The sequence below is a fragment of the Echeneis naucrates genome, chromosome 19 (assembly GCF_900963305.1).
Source record: "Echeneis naucrates chromosome 19, fEcheNa1.1, whole genome shotgun sequence".
Classification (NCBI taxonomy): domain Eukaryota; kingdom Metazoa; phylum Chordata; class Actinopteri; order Carangiformes; family Echeneidae; genus Echeneis; species Echeneis naucrates.
This window is the reverse complement of record NC_042529.1, coordinates 8130036-8146318: the sequence shown is the minus strand read 5'-3', so window position 1 is coordinate 8146318 and position 16283 is coordinate 8130036. Positions and strand designations below refer to the sequence as shown.

Here is a 16283-nt window from a genome sequence, read left to right as displayed (position 1 = left end):
TTTCCATCTTTTCATCATTTCTGAGTTTTCATTTTTTTTCTTGTCTTGTTGCATATCTTTATATACAGAAACACCACAAGGACAGCTAAGAAAGAAAAAAAAAAAACCCAAAAACAAACAAAAAATGTGAGGAATAGGCATCAGTAAAAATAAAAGCCATGAAGGTTACTGTATGGCAGCAGCCAGTTGTTCGTTCATACACAAAGCAGATCTGGTTGAAATTCTCAGTGTTTCACAATTTAGCACATTTTTACACAATGATAAATTAAAACCAGTGTCCTTTGCAGAGAGCAAGCTCTTGCTATTCAAGCAGCAAAAATGAAACCAAAATAAAAGTGAACAGTCACAGAGGACCATTTGATGAAAGACTTCTTCATAAAACATTGTTTGGGGAAAAAGCTGCATAAATTCATACAGGCTGAGCTGGCCAGTCTGGGATTATCCTCATTCCATTAAATGAAAAATTCTCAATGAGTAAATGTGTTGTGATGACATGTTTGAAAAACAGTTATGGTTTCTGCTCACTTTCCTGAAGAAATGACATCTGACATCTGGTTAAAACATAGGAAAGCAGTATGAATATTTTTATATCTGGCAGCATGTCCATCACACATTACTTTTCCTGTGAGCATTCCTGAACTCACTAAACCCCTCGCTGTTCTCAAATTTGCTAGTCATTTCAGATTAGTGCCTGTACCTGCATGTCAAGTCTTGAATTTTCAAGCCAAGCTGAGAGAATTAGCCATTTAAAAGACTGAGGTTATGTTGCTCACTGTTGTCAGTCTTCCTGCTCATAGTGGCAGTTAGAAAGATGCCTTTCTAATGCAGTTTCAATACAGATGATACAAGACAAAACTTATTAGTTGATATTCTGTGGAAAAGTTTAATGAAGCTTCCAACTATGTGTGTGTGTGTGTGTGTGTGTGTGTGTGTGTGTGTGTGTGTGTGTGTGTGTCAATACTGCAGTAAATTGCTTTTTCAGAAATATTTTGGTCATTGTGAAAGCTGGGGTCCTCTTTCCTCTCACTTGGCTCCAGCTATGCATGTACCAGATCAATACAGAACGTGAACCACTGCAGATTGAGGTGGTTCCAGTGATTGGCTCACAGATTGTCCCCCAATTTCCCCAGACCCCCCTGTTTGTCTGAGCTGAAAACATAACCTGCAAAACCAATCAATATCTATGTCTGCTGCCTGATTTGTTAAAACTATGGGTCAGCACTCCAAAGGAGCAGCATGTCATCTTTCTGGTGGCCCCCAACAAGACATGCCATCAGTGATGGCATTTAGAAATATATATATATATATATTGATTGAGATTGGATTCCATTTCGTAAGTGGTGCCTGTGCCAGACCTGTTGAAGAAGAAATCTGGATCTACTGCACAGGCTACATTCTATTGGGTTTGTTTTTGCGTGGTCTAGTTAGATGCACCCTGGAATACTTAAAACAGCTCGTGCTCAGGGGTCTCATTTATACTTTCATCAAACCAGAGGCAAGGAGAGAGAAGAGGGCACCACCAGGGAGAAGAGATGAGTGAGGATTAGATGTTGGATAAATAGTCAGATAGTCAAATGACAGAGCTACAAGACATGTAGTAAATTAGGAAGGAGATATACATACTCTGTTTCTGAACAAGCAGTGACGGTAGAATTTCTTGAAATAGCTTAATCTTAATAGAAGTCAGTACATCTTTTTTTTTTTTTTTTTTTTAAGAGAGATAATTGGCCTCATTCCATCAACCAGTGGACCAGTAAGTTAACATATCCAGGACAAGTCGGTCCGCATAACACATCAAGATCAAACTGAACCCACCATCAAACAGTCTCAGAAGACGGCAGACAATCTGGGCCCAAATACAGTTTTAGGCAGATGTGGTGTCCACTTTGGGGTGGTTCCGTAAACACGGCTGAATGCCATTTCATCCCAGGCTTTGATACATCAGACATTTCAAAAATATAATTAAAGGCCAAATGATAGAATTTAAATTTAGTTCTATATCTTACTAAAAGTCGTTGCAAAAACTCTAGATTTGGTGAAATATCTTCAGTCCCTTCAGCATTCTGAATAAGCTGTAATTGTTATTTGGTAAGGCAGAGAGGGAAGCATCCAGAGGATACAAAGGCATGAATGGGTTTCACACGTCCAACTTTTTCCTACAGTCATACCACTGCAGTTACAGTAATCACGATGACTGTTACTATGCTGTTTTCTATCCCGATGATTTGGCAGAAAACATTTTTCCAGCATTTTGCTCATCACGAAAAATCCTCACTTTTGTTAATATATTGAAGGCTTTTAACTAAAGTTAAATTTAAGGATTACAAAAGGTAAGTTTTAAAGGAAGAATAGAAAGTTTTAGGATGGAGAAGGATGAAGAGAACTGGGACCAAATCTTGATGGAATCATTTCAATGTCTCAATCGGTTTTTCATCAATAATGCCATCTGAATTGTTTAATGAAACGCTTCCATTCAGTCTCTCCGCTTCTATCTCTCACTGGCGGCTTACAGTTTTCCCTGTTTTATATCTTCATTCATCTGTTGTTGTAAATGTAAACAGATTTTGCAGGCTATTGTTTAGACCCGAGGTTCTTTGGCTTTTCAATCAATGACCCAGTTTGTGCTGAGTTAATCTCTCCCTTCTGGAACTCTGCTCTCTCACCAAATGGGAACAAAAACTAATTCCCTCCGGTTTCTTACCCCGAAATTCAGGGTGAGTGAAACTTCATATCACTCATGCCATGTGGTGGCAAAACGGGAGACGGAGCTTTTTCCAACCAATAACCAGTCAGGCAAAATTTCAGATTGCCATTTGATCCTTTTCATGGGATTCATCATTGGGTCTCGGTGCTTCACTGATTCCTGTCAACCTCCAAAGTCACGTTATATTGTGATAGCAGACTGAATGTTTTGCTTATCAGTTCATTGGGTTCACTTTTTCACTGTGCATTAAATGCAATTGTTCTATTTTTGCACTTTTGTTCAGCGTGTTTAGACTCTTCCGCTTCCATGCACTCATAATTTAGTCTATTTAATTTGCCAAAAAAAGAGACTAAAGATGGAATATACAAAGGTTCAGAGTAATTTGCCTGAAACAAATACAACACAATACAAGACACAGCAGTATAGGTGTTCAGCAAAGAGTGTAGGATAAAATTCAGAGGAGTGTTTTACTTTGAGGTCATTATTAACCTCCAGCTACTCCCAGCTGTCTTGCCTCTTATTGTTCTTTTGGGAAGAAGGTCTTCGGGACCACAATTCCAGACTGAGTCATCTCTAAGTAATTGATACAGCTGATGTCAGTTCTGTTTCAACTCGGGCCCCTACTTTAATTTTCAGTCCGTACGCTGCCGTCTCCCAGTGGTATAAAGCAGTTAAATTGCCAATAAGCTGAAAAATGACTCGTGCGAGTCAGACGATAGAATGTTTTCATAGAGAAAAACTGACATAACGACACAAGGTGTTTATGGTGTCAGAAATCAACAAGCTCTGTCAATTATAGGTCATTACAGTAACGTTCTGTTTTGGGATGTAATGTCGATTAGAAAATGGCAGGGAATGCAGCTTATTGAGCAGCTCGAGCTGTTTATCAACGCAGAAGTAAACACTGTGTAATTAAGACTTTTATTTTACAAAGTGAAACGATGTGCTGTCAAATACTACTCCAAATGTATTTTCTCTTGGTGTCATTCCTTTACAAATTACCAACTCATTCTAATTTGTAGAACTCACACTTTTAATTTACTTTCAGAACACTTTTTTCTTCTATAAAACCTTTATTCATCCAGTTCTTTCTTGAAAACACTTCCGTCAGGCTGCATCATGTTTTTTTTTTCTTTTCTTTTTTAAAGCCTACAATCATTGATCGGTGTAGCAAACTTTGGTTTACAGCTGTATTTATCAGTAATCAGTGGAATGATGCAGTTTTTGGTGTTTAGAACATGTTAAAATTATAACTTTAACATGGTATCAAAGGTTGTTGTGCTCTGGTGCAGGGCTCAATTTCAAGATCGTAAAAGTCTTCAAATATGCCATCCTGCATTATACGCTTCCCAACCCTCCTTAATAAGGTTCAAAAGTGTGTATAATAAGGTTCATAATGCTGCATAATAATGTTTGCAACGGTGCATAATAAAGGTTCATAACACAGCATAATAAAGGGCACAGGAAAGGGTGATAGAATACTGCCCTAACGAGATGGTGTCACTTTGTTCATTCTTTTATTAAGGTGACCTAACAGAATATAGTATATATATACTTTTATCTCCTCCAGGCTCCATATGAATTGAAACAGCATAGGTTTGTTGGAATGCATAATGGAAATGAAAGCCAATGCTCAAAAAAAGAAAGAAAATCTTTTGTAAGCCCAGCAGCAGAAATACCACCCAGTGTCTCTGCCACTCGACAGTGTTGTTGACTCCATGCTTTTATCGATTAGTTAAACACAGCATGAAGTGCAAAGAAACAAACATTGGCCAACCACTCTTAAATAATAGACCGTTCACCCTCCCTGACACAATTTTTTTTTTTTTTTTCCTCCTTTCTTTTTAACCTACAGTCCTCTTGTGTTGCCCTCCAGTTCCTCTTCCTGGTTTCCCTTCTCATCTCGCTCTAACACTTCTCTGCTACTGCTCCTCCTTTATCTGCTCATCTAGTTTTTCTAGCCGTCTTTGTACACTCGCAGCCTTTCCAATTTTCCTCAGCCTCCTTTTGTTTCTTTCTTTTCACTGCTCTTTCTCTCTCTGTTCCCCTTAAGGTCATCCATTACTACTGTCTATATTGAAGTTTTGCCCCCAAACAACCAGAGCCCCCCGCATTTCCCTCGTCAACAATACAACCTGGAGATCAGCGAGGCCATGAGGACTGGAGCTACACTGCTTAGCTTACAGGTACACCGGCGTTCTCATCATATTTTAAATGAACTACTTCAACAATTTATCTTTTAATCATTGCAACTACTTATTCATCCCCCCCAGCTACCTATATCAACAGTTATCCATTATTTAAAATGATCTATTCAATTCGTTCATTTGTTCATCCGTTTCTGGGTCGCGGGGTGCTGGAGCCAATCCCAGCTCACACTGGGTGAGGGCGGGGTCACCCTGGACAGGTCACCAGTCCATCACAGGGCTGACACACAGAGACAGACAGAGACCAACAACCACTCACACTCAGACCTACAGACAATTTAGAGTCACCAGTTAACCCAAACATGATGTCTTTGGACGGTGGGAGGAAACCGGAGTACCTGGAGAAAACCCACACAGGCACAGAAAGGCCCCAGCCTGGGAACCGGACCCGCGGTTCCCGGCCTGGGGAAATCATTATTCATTATCATTGTGGGGCAACAGCACCATGCTGCCCATCTATTCAATTATACAACACCATTATTTCAAGCTATATTTACTTCTATCTAATAATTTGATCTGTTTATTCATTACTCAAGTTCAACAGCTTCACTCCCCCGCTCCCTTTGCAAGCATTATTAGAGATAAGTGCAAATGTTTTTCAAACTCAATATGTGGCCATGTATTTATTTTATTTTTATAATTTTTTGTTGTTGTAAATTAAACTGCATTGTCAAATTTTTTTCATATTAATTGAGCTACTTCACAATCATCCCACATGCTCCACAGCGACTGGAGAGGGTACTTCCTGGATGACAAGAATCCCTAGTTAGGAAACTCAAGGCATTTAAGGAGAATTAGTGTTTGTGTCTCTCTCTGTTCACGTTTTAAGGCAATTGATCGGGAGAGGGACCCCATCACTTACAAAATCCACAGCGGAGATGCCCATGGACATTTTGCATTACAGCAGCAGTAAGTGTGCACACGTGTGAGTTCTTATTTTATCATGTTTGATGAAAGCCTCAGAGCTTAATGATGCTATTTTCAGTAAATCCTATCAGTTTCTTTAAAACTGTGTATGTGTGCTATCTAAGTGTTTGAAGTGTGTAAAACCATGGCAATAAAAGTACATGTGTGTACACACACACACACACACACACACACGCACATATATATATAGTGTTTGCATGTGGGCACAGTTGAAAGCAATTAAAATTATGTCTATCAGCTTAACCTCTGCCAAGGGCTTTTCATAAACACAACCCATATTCTCTCCCACAATCGCACACGAACAAATACATACAGACTCTGAGCGTTTTTCTTTTATTTATCCATTTATTGCTCATTAGGAGAGGAAAGCTTCTCTCTGTGTTTCCAGGAGTAGGACAAGAAAGAGTAACAAAGGAAAGTATGGCACAAGACCGAGAGAGAAGAGGGAGGATTGTAAGGAGAGGCAAGCGAGTAAGAGGTGAAGAGGATGAGGGAGAAAATGTCAGACAGCTGGGGGAGAAAACAATGAACACAAGCTGACAAATTAGGGTTTTAAGTTTTAACTGGAAGAGTATTCTCTGTGAAAATCACAGTGACAAAAATTAATATGAATTCAAGAGCTCTAATTTCTGAACTCCAGGAATATCTGATGTGTTCTTTCAGACATTGTGAAACACTCCAACACCTGTGCCATAATGTCCTTCAGCATCACAGCTGCGTTTGTCATGCCTTCTTTCTCTGCTGCACAAACGCAACATCCCGTGTTGCTCATATTAGCACAGAACTGAGTGATTTTCTTCTTTTTTTTTTCCTGCAGCTTTTATTTTGTGAGATGTAGCTGGCTTCAACAGTGCATCAGGAGAGTACCTCTTTGGGTCTGGTATTGGCCTATCTTTCAAGGTGGCTGGCACTAATGCACCACGTGCTAATGGGTGAAGGATTGTGATTACTTTTATAGGGAAATAAAAGTGCCTGCATCAGTGTTAAGGGCAAGTGATGAGCTTTTATGGAGGTTTATCAGAATTAGTTTTTGAAAAAAGGTATCCTGGGCTTCTTTTGAACAATGGGATTTTCTGCATCAACCCACATGTCGCAGCAGATGTTTGGTTTGAGACTCAGATGTATAAAGGAAAAAAAAAAAGTTTCTGGGGAAGTGACAAAGTAAGGCTCTGTGTGTATGTGTTTGTGTATGCGCACACTTCACTTTCCATGGCTCATCCATAAATATACATGAAATGTTTTTTTTTGTTTTTTTTTTGTAGGTTAAAAAAAAAGAAAAAGCTTCACATCCCTCCCTCCATAGACCACTTAACATAAGCACATCCTAACACTCTTCTGCATCTGCACACACGCTTCCACACACGCTGATGGTATTTGGAGAAAATGTGCATTTCAAATGGTTTTCCTAATTCATGAGGGGAGCTTAAATTAAAAACGCTGCTGCCAAATTCAACCACCGAGTGAACTGTATGAATAATTCTCGCCCGTGCATGATGAAGGATCGATTTAAGGAGCTCTTACTAGTTTTTCTTTGCACCACAAACCTTAAAATCCATGTTAGTCGTACATATTATCTACCAGTAAATTCACACATTGAGGTTGTGAGAATTTCTTTAACCACTACTGTCCAGTATGCTACAATATAGTCTGTATTTCATGGATAATGTATTAAAATAATCAGTTTGTGGATATTTACAGGATTCATGGATCAGCACTCAAGACCCTTATTGTTCCCTTATTGTGTTGTGGGTGTAGTGTTGGGTATTGGGTGTCATTTGCATCATCAAAGTACCGACAAGTGCGGAAAAAAAAAAGAAGAAAAAAACACATCTTGGTGTGAAGACATCCTTGCTGTGTTTCAGTATTTGCAAATGTCAGAGAGTGTGTCTCCGAAGTGATGCATATTAGGAGGAATACTCAGAAAACAAGACAAGTTTCCAGCTTTTTCCCATGTTGCCAGAATTGGCATATTAATGTAAACGTGTTGTAAACGTTGTTTGCCAAATTATCACAAGAAAATTTCTATTCCTCAGTCAAATGTTTAGTTGGAGTTTTAAAAAGGTCTTTTAAAAGGACCTTTTCTGTTCAGAAAATCACAGTCAGAAAAAGATGTGTAATGGAGGTTACGCACAATAATATGCACATTCAAAGCAGTAATGTCATTGATTGCTGAAGTTGGGGAGGAGCCTTCGTTGGTGCACAGGCCTGACCCAGCCTCTTGGCACATGACCACGTCCAATCCAGTGGAGTTGCGCCCCCTTTTTTATTTCCCTATTTTGCCTCGTGTGTCTCACACCGCTCAACTTTCTTAACCTTTGTGTTATATGCTCCATCTGCCAGTTACATGCTTTGCACCACTAATCATAACTTGAAGGACATGTTGGGAGTGAGTATCTCAGTGAACCACAGAAGGACCCCAGTTCTATCATACGGTGGATAGTGAGTGTGTGTGAACATGTGGGTGTACGCTGCAGGCAATTTTCTCTCTAAGTCGTGACCTGCCTCTCTTTGTATTAGTTAGAACTAATTGCTTTAACCTTCTTTAATCAGTGACTTTGCATTTCTTTATGAGTACAATTGCAATAAGTGTAATAAAGGTAATTAAAGCGTAAGCATAACCAAAACCTATCAGTAACTACTGATAAATGGTTGCCGCTGAAAGAATGAGAATTATGAACTTGATTCATAATTCACCCGCTTTGTAGAATCACAGGAGGAACGGGTATGAAAACCAAAGCGTCTTCCACGGTTGTTTGGTGCTGTCTCTTCTGATCTATTTTTGAACCCATGGCGGGGGGGTTAACGATGTTTTCTCTCTCCAGTTCAGGGTACTTGGTTCTGGACAAGCCACTGGACAGGGAGTCTCTGGATCATTATACCTTGGTGGTCACAGCCTCAGACGGACGGCCTGATGGGGTAAGAAACTCAGATGTACCACACAGATATTAGATGGTCCTCTTCACTCAAGTTGCTTCACATCCCCGGTGGAATTCAGCTGAGCGGCTGCTGGGAGGGAATCTAAATTCCTCTACTAATGCAGGAAGAGGAATTTCAATGACTATTTTTGGAAATATTCTGCATTAAGTTATGATAATAGTCATAATAACCAAAGTCAATTTACGACAATGACAACTTTCGACCAATACAAATATTTAATTAATTAGGTGGATATGAGAGGTGATGAGAATAAGTAGTGAGAAAAATGGAGGAGTGGGAAAAGTGCTAAGTTCAATGAGGTTCACGTGCCCTTCAAGTTCTTATCATCAAATATAGAGGATACGTACTAATACTTAGCCACTGATCGACTGCAACTGTGTCTCAGTAGAAACCGCTGGGACTGTATCAACATTAAGATGGACAAACTTGAAAGTATTTTTTTTTTTTTTGTTTGTTTGTTAGTTTGTCTTTTCATTTTGGGTCGGGGTTTTTTTTTTTGGGGGGGGGGGCACAATCAAAATGTTTTCATATTTAAAAAAGAAAAATCTCCTCAGAATGAGTGGATAAATCTGAAAAAAAAAAAAAACAAAGAAATAAACAGCTTGATGTTTGTTGTGAAGAAGGAAACTGAGCCGTGTCTGTCTTCCTCCCAGCCAGATGTTCAATACCATATGATTAGCAGTGCTGTTGTTTTCCAGCTGTCTGAATAATCACAAATCTCACCAACTGGCAGTGACTTGTGCTCTCTCTCTCTGTCAGATGTTTTGTACCTCAGACCTTTCATCAGGGAAAAATTCTTCTTTCACTGAGTTCATGCTCTGAATTTCGTGTGCAAAAAACTTTGAAGGGAGAATTATTCGCCCACTGAAAAGGAGACCAAGATAAATAAATATTTTTGCATTTTACTGTGAATGACCCTCAGTGTACCTCCTAGCACGAGTGCTGGGCATTTTCAAAAACAGGAAAAAAAAACCCAAATCTCTTTCAGACATGTTTACTTGAGTTTTATAAACGCATGTGTGCCCTCGTCCCTCACTCCCTCACCTAACAACCTGATAACAGATCACCAGAGTCTTCTCCCTCTTTGTGCTCTTCTTTCCTCTTTTAAAAGTCCTCTTTTAAAAATCTAATAACACTATTGGAAGGACTCCCCTTGCACTCACCCTTACCCTCCTCCTCCTTGTTACTGACCCCTCGTCCCTTGTGTCAATTAAAACCAAAGGTAAAGTTTAAGCTCCCTCCAAGGAGAGAAATTGCTTATTTGAATACGATGACCTTCTCTTGCTCACGATCTGGAGGGAAAGAAAGAGTGGGAGGAAGCATGGAAGGAGCAAGGAAGTGGGGGAGCGAGACATGAGGGGTATTCAGAGCGTTTTTTATTACCTTGAAAACTGCACAGCATATTCGCACTTAGTTCTATAAAGGAGTCTTGATGCACTCACATACATACAGTATACTTCTTCAATTGCTCTCTGGGCCTTGATAATTAGTGTATTATCTTTGTGCCCCAAAGGTCTCTAAGTCAGAAAATGGATAAAAGTAGTTTGGACATTTGTCTGCTTGACATTCCATTATATTTTGAACGAAGGGGGGGGGGGGCAAAACTGGAGAATTGAGGAGAAGAGAGGGGAAGGTGAGCTGCACAGAGAGGCAGAAGGAAATATAAGGAAAGAAAGAAAGAGAACAAGGAGAAGAGAAGATTGGGCTGTAGTTTTCTCATACAGGGCCATTAATCAGCATCACTCGAAAGGCCTTGGGTTGTCTTCATATAAGTGCACACACACATGCACACACCCGTCTGTGTCCCCTATTATTGAATGTCCCGTTGTGTGAGTGTCAGACTACAAAGTGGCTAATTGGCTATTTGGCCAGTGAATCCATCATACTGCCACAGACTGAGGACCCTACAAGCTGGTGCAGTAAACCGACTCCACTGTAAAGGCACCGTGCACGTGAGGGTGCAACTTAAACTTTTGTGCAAGTCATCATACGGACTGTGCTGTCCTGTATCATGCTACAGGAGAGCAGCACACACCATTAAATCCAGCGTGAACAGGCGCTGTTGTAGCAGCAGAGATGTGTGCCAAAATATGTTTATTTACAGGCTTAAACAATACAGGTTGATTTCTAAAAAAGAAAAAAGCAACAAATTTCATAGACATTCCATTCATTTAAAGTTTTTTTTGGGGGGAGGGGGTTGTTTTTTTCACAAATGCTACTAAAGCAGAAGAAAACATCAGACTTCTTGGTCTGTTTTGGAATCAATAATAGTAACGTGCACAGTTGTAATTACGTTGATGTACAGCTACACAAGTAGCAGAGTAGCTTTTCCTCGAAGTCAGCAGCTAAAGAATGAGCCAGTGATTACACGAGACTGAAACAGCTGATGTCAATCGGCAGTAACCTTATTTCAGTGCTCTGCCTCGACTGACACTTTGCTCTCCGAGTTTGCTGCAGTCGGATAATGTATGTGGAACTGATTTGAATTAAACTACACTGCCCACATATTTTTGGAAAATGAAGGAACACACCCATTATCCGGTGCAACAGTGTGACTCACTGCGCTGTCATTTTTGTTGATGTAGGTCTTTGGCACAAGTTGTATTTTTTACTTTGAAGGAAAAAAAAAAAATACCCGCTATATTTTTTTTATTGCATTGATACAATGCAAGCAAAGGAAACGTGCCCTGGGTTTGTGATACTTGCGGCATTCTGAAGCTGGCAGATGTTAGTGAATTCTCAGCTACTGCAGGTGGTTGCTGCGTAATTGTAAAGACAGATTCTCAGTTACAGAAGGATTACCTCGCAAGGAGAGACAAAATCACATTTTAGTCTAGACCGGATGAATTCAGAGCTCTGCCTTTTTACCTTTTACTACCTACTGCTCCACCGTGGGACACTTGCTTAAATTTGAATTGTCAGAGACTGCAAAGGCATTTAATGTATGTGAAGGTTGATTTGATTCCCACCTTCTGAGTCATATTGATCATTTTCCAGAACATGCTGTTTTGAAAAGGTGCAAATCCTTATATACATCTGAAACCCTGGAAACATGGTGTCTCCAGGCAGATGGGTAGTAAAATTCAGTCTGCAATTTCAACAAAAAGACAATAAACTCAAAGGTGTCCTCAGAGCTCCAGGACCTCTGTGCATTTCCTTAGCTTTGTGTGTGTCTACTCACAGTCTGCCTTATCTGACCCCCTTGCACTTAACTTATATTGGCATTTGGATAAACCGTTTTGTCAACTGTGAGCTCTTAACCTCAAATTACTTCCATCACCGTGTGCCCTGCCAACCTCAATCACCCGTTTTCACCTCTGTGATTGTAAATCTCCCACACACACACACACATGTAGACACACGCTCACAACCACGCCCACACACTTACACACCTGCATACTGCTTGTTCTCTTTTCATCCCACTGCTGTGAATCACTTAGCTCTCCCCCATTTTCCTCCTCCTCCTCCCACGTCCCTTCTTTAAAAGTCAAATCTTCGATCACTCGCTCTCTTTCCTGCTCTCATGAAAGTCAAATTAAGAAAATGGTGACCTCCTACCAGCTTCTATCTCCTCTTCCTCCTCCTTTGCATTTAGTTAGTTATACTTTTTCTGTGCGTGAGAATGTGGGGGGGGGCGTTTGTTGTTGGAAATGAAACTGTATAAATTAGTGAGGTGGGCCTATTGTGAAATCTTATATTGAATCCTGCACGAATACACAAACACGCTTTGATGTTTCATCTGATCAGTTTAGTTCATTGTTGTTCCCCATCTTTTCTAGCTCAGTTTTTTTTTTTTTTTCTTTTCTCTTCTCCCCCCAAATGTTTTCAGTCCTGTATGCTCGCTCGGGATGACCTCAAATGACCAGTATAGTTATATTGATTTTCTTTCTGTGTGTGTGTTTTTTTCGTAGACCTCAACTGCGACGGTGAACGTTGTGGTGACAGATGTGAATGACAATGACCCGCTGTTTGATGCTACGTTGCCCGTGAACCTCACCGTCACTGAGGAACAGGATCATGCCTACGTTGGGCGAGTCAAGGTGGGGAGATTCTGAGAAACCAAAATACTCAAACACGCAAACTCCTTTCATCACCTTCCCGCTCACCAATTAAATAAAATATATACTCATCACTGCTGTGCACAGTCAAGATGTGCATGACTGTGCATTTGTTTGTGAGCTTTTTGTGTCCTTTTGCGCTCACTAATCCTTTTTTATAATGATGAATCATGAACAGAAAAGCCAGTTTGGATTGCAATTTGTCCCACTGTATCAATAATTCCTGATTGTGCATATGAAATTAAACGACCGCTCTTTATTTTCCAGTGGTCTAAATCAACAAATTTGAAACTCACGACACAGCCTGTTGTGGTTTTTGTGGCACAGATGATCATGTGTTGTTGTCAATCTGGCTTCTGCCATGCTGATAGAAGATCACTGTCAAGAAGAAAACACGTTTACTCTCCAGGTCTGTGTGTTTCAAATCAGGACATAATACCACACATACTAACCCACGGTGCACGCCAGCGTTCACAGAGGGTCTAATTAATTTCAACTCTTATAATCTCCTACAGCAGGGACCAGGGTTCTTAACATTTGTAATTAGGAACGCATGTTGTTATCCTCAGGAGACTGGCTGCAGGCATGTGTGGGCATATTTGTAGGTATACGGGATTTCAGAAGTGCGTCCCCCTTTGCTTATGTGGAAATGGTGTCCATTAGTGTTGATATTATGTGATTTTTAAAATGATTTCGCCTCAAAAACACAGAATTGTTGACGTTTTTGTCATGAAAAGAATTCCTTGGCATTGGTGAGATTATGCACATATTTTTTCAAGTTTGTTTGTTTGTTTGTTTTTTCAATTATTCATAGAATATTAGAGGCCTGGGAGCCATTTTTCAATTCCCAGTATTTGACCAGGAAGTTCCATTGAGATAAAACTGTTGTTACTCTTACTGAACATTAGCCACGTAAAGTGAAAGCTGAAAAATTGAATGAAAATGTATAAAGAAAAGCTAAATGAGTCTAAACATGACACAACCAGGCTGTAGTAAAAAAAAAAAAAGAAAAGAAAAAAAAGAAGTTGTCATCTCTTCCCAGGATCATGTTGCATGTTTTTATCTGCATCAGCTCATCTCCACTTACCACCCAGACACTTGGACTTGTTCCAGGCCTCATGACGGACTCAAGTATTCCCCACACAGGGGTCATGTGGAAATCTGACACTTTGACGGGATCTGATCTGAGAAGATGTGCCCTCGCTTGCACGCTTTCTTGGACTTTCCTCAAGCTTAAATCATAGCTTATAGACACCGTTGTCAGGAGGTCTTTGATCAGTCTTGACACGCTGCCTGTTTCTAAATGTTAATTGTGCTTCTTCAGTTGAACACTCTGACTTCTACTTAGATAAATAAGGTGTGGCATTTGCACACCTTTGTCTAGATTTTGGCGTTACTATTAGCAGGTTACAAATTTAGAAGCTCCTAGAACAGCTTTTTTCTCGACTGTTGGGACAAATTTTGTAAGTCTACCTTTAGTCTACCTTTTTTGCTGCCACTGTCCAGATGCACCATCCGAAAATCCACCTTAATCTTTAGAGAGGGCACTTGAAAATATTCCAATCCTTAACTTCCTCCTTTCAAGGACCCCTGGATGTTTTCCAAGCCAAAACAGACGGTGTGATCCCTCAGTGGGCCGTGAAACGCACGACTCTGGGCCTCATTCCAAACCAGGGTCCGTATCTGTAGGTATTAAACAGATTTCCGGAAGAATGAATGGGCCTGACCTTGGTTTGCTGATGCTGGCAAGGTAGAGAGAGGATGGAAAGAAGGGATGAAGTGAGATATGCTTGGGTGGCAAGAGAGAAATGAGAAACACTGGGGATAGAGAGAGAAGAGGGGAGATGACGGAGCAGAGGGAGTATGGCTGCATTCTTCATCTGACTTTCATGAATTGAAGATGTTGAGCCTCTTGCGGAGTAGAATATACCAGATGAATTCAGGAAGGGGTCATCAATCATTAACCTACTGTAATTTTTACTAATTCTGACCTTTTATTGGTAACTCAGTAAATAAGGGCTTTTTTTTATCTAAAGCAGATTTAAAGGAGTTTTTTTTTTTTTTTTTTTTTTTTTTTTTTTTTGGTAATGTTGACAATATCAAAACCTGCATGAACTTTCGATGAAGCTGCATAACAAGTGCTGCAGTAGCATTTGCCCTTGATGGCCATCTTTTGACATTCCAGCTGAACCAACAGGGCATGAAATGACGTGAAGCATGAAAATCCTAACATTTTATATCAAGCTATGGCCGCCTCCGAGAGCACATCTTCCACAGTTTACAGCAGGCTTAGGCAATCATATAGCACACAAGATTGGATGGCTTTTCTCCCTGTCCAACACAGCGCTAAATGATTCTGTTGATTTGCACAACTTCAACCACAGAGAGGTGAATTGAATAAGTGAAATCACATGCAGTTGATTTCAAAACAGTGGCTGGAGTTTAGACTGCTGCTTCTTGTCGTTCTAACACGGTTGTTGGCTCGCTGCTATCAGCATCAGCATGCTCAAAACGGGCTTCTATAACTTGTTTTTCCTTTTATTAAATGGTTTTAAATTGAGTCATAAGAAATATGTCTGAGGGGGGAAAAAACCTTCAGAAGCTAGATTCAGGTTAGATTAGTATCGATCTCTCTTCGTACTAATAGTGTCGTTTCCATTCACCACAACTGCATTTCACCAGAAACAAAACTCCATTCTGATTTGGCACATACAAGAAAGCCACCATTATTGCTTGGAAGCACCACATAAATGGAAAAAAAAAAAGATGGAGACGGAGTACATGATGCTTCTTTGATTTCCATTAACATATAAGCTTTGCCCTGTGATGACCTTAAATGAAAAGGAGTCTACTTTGCTTGTCAGTAGTCTTACTTGAGTTTACTTCTCTGCCCTTAAATTTTTTTCTCAATGTCTGACAAGGTGAAAGCATCAGTTTACAAGAAAAAGGCAAACGTCATTGGAGAGCTGTTATGTTTATAATATCACAGCTCTACCCTGTGATCTCACGCAGGGAGTCTGGCCACACAGGTTGGTCATCCACCGCTCTAAACTGGGCTACAAAATATCGCAGAGCGAGTACAGACGGGTGATACATTGATGATTTATGTGTCACTTGAATGCCTTCGTGTGAATCCTTGCTGCAGAAGTGAACATCTGATGTAGTGCAAATGTTATCTGAGGGGAACCAAAGTCACATATAGAGTTTAGACATAATAACAGGGACCCAGATACAGAAGTAATCACCAACATACACGCACACAAGAGTAAGATACCAGAGTGACAGCCTGTCTGTCTGCGTAAGACTCCCCCACTGTTAGAGCACCTGACTGTATGGTTTATAGCTGCAACAAAACAAATTACATTTTTTAAAGCTGTTTTCTCATTGTATGTAGGAATGACATTAAAGGTGGAGGTGAAAAAAAAAAAAAGACAGGAATTGGAAGAAAAG

General features: G+C 40.1%; 1 protein-coding gene across 1 annotated transcript in view; it reads left to right on the top strand.

The window, feature by feature from the left end:
• Positions 1-16283, top strand: part of LOC115059626 (protocadherin-15-like) — a 144338-nt gene that overhangs the window by 64751 nt on the left and 63304 nt on the right. The window contains exons 16-19 of the mRNA XM_029527226.1: positions 4758-4890; positions 5741-5820; positions 8661-8754; positions 12687-12815. Of these exons, the coding sequence (XP_029383086.1) occupies positions 4758-4890; positions 5741-5820; positions 8661-8754; positions 12687-12815 (436 nt within the window). The remainder of the gene's footprint in view (positions 1-4757; positions 4891-5740; positions 5821-8660; positions 8755-12686; positions 12816-16283) is intronic.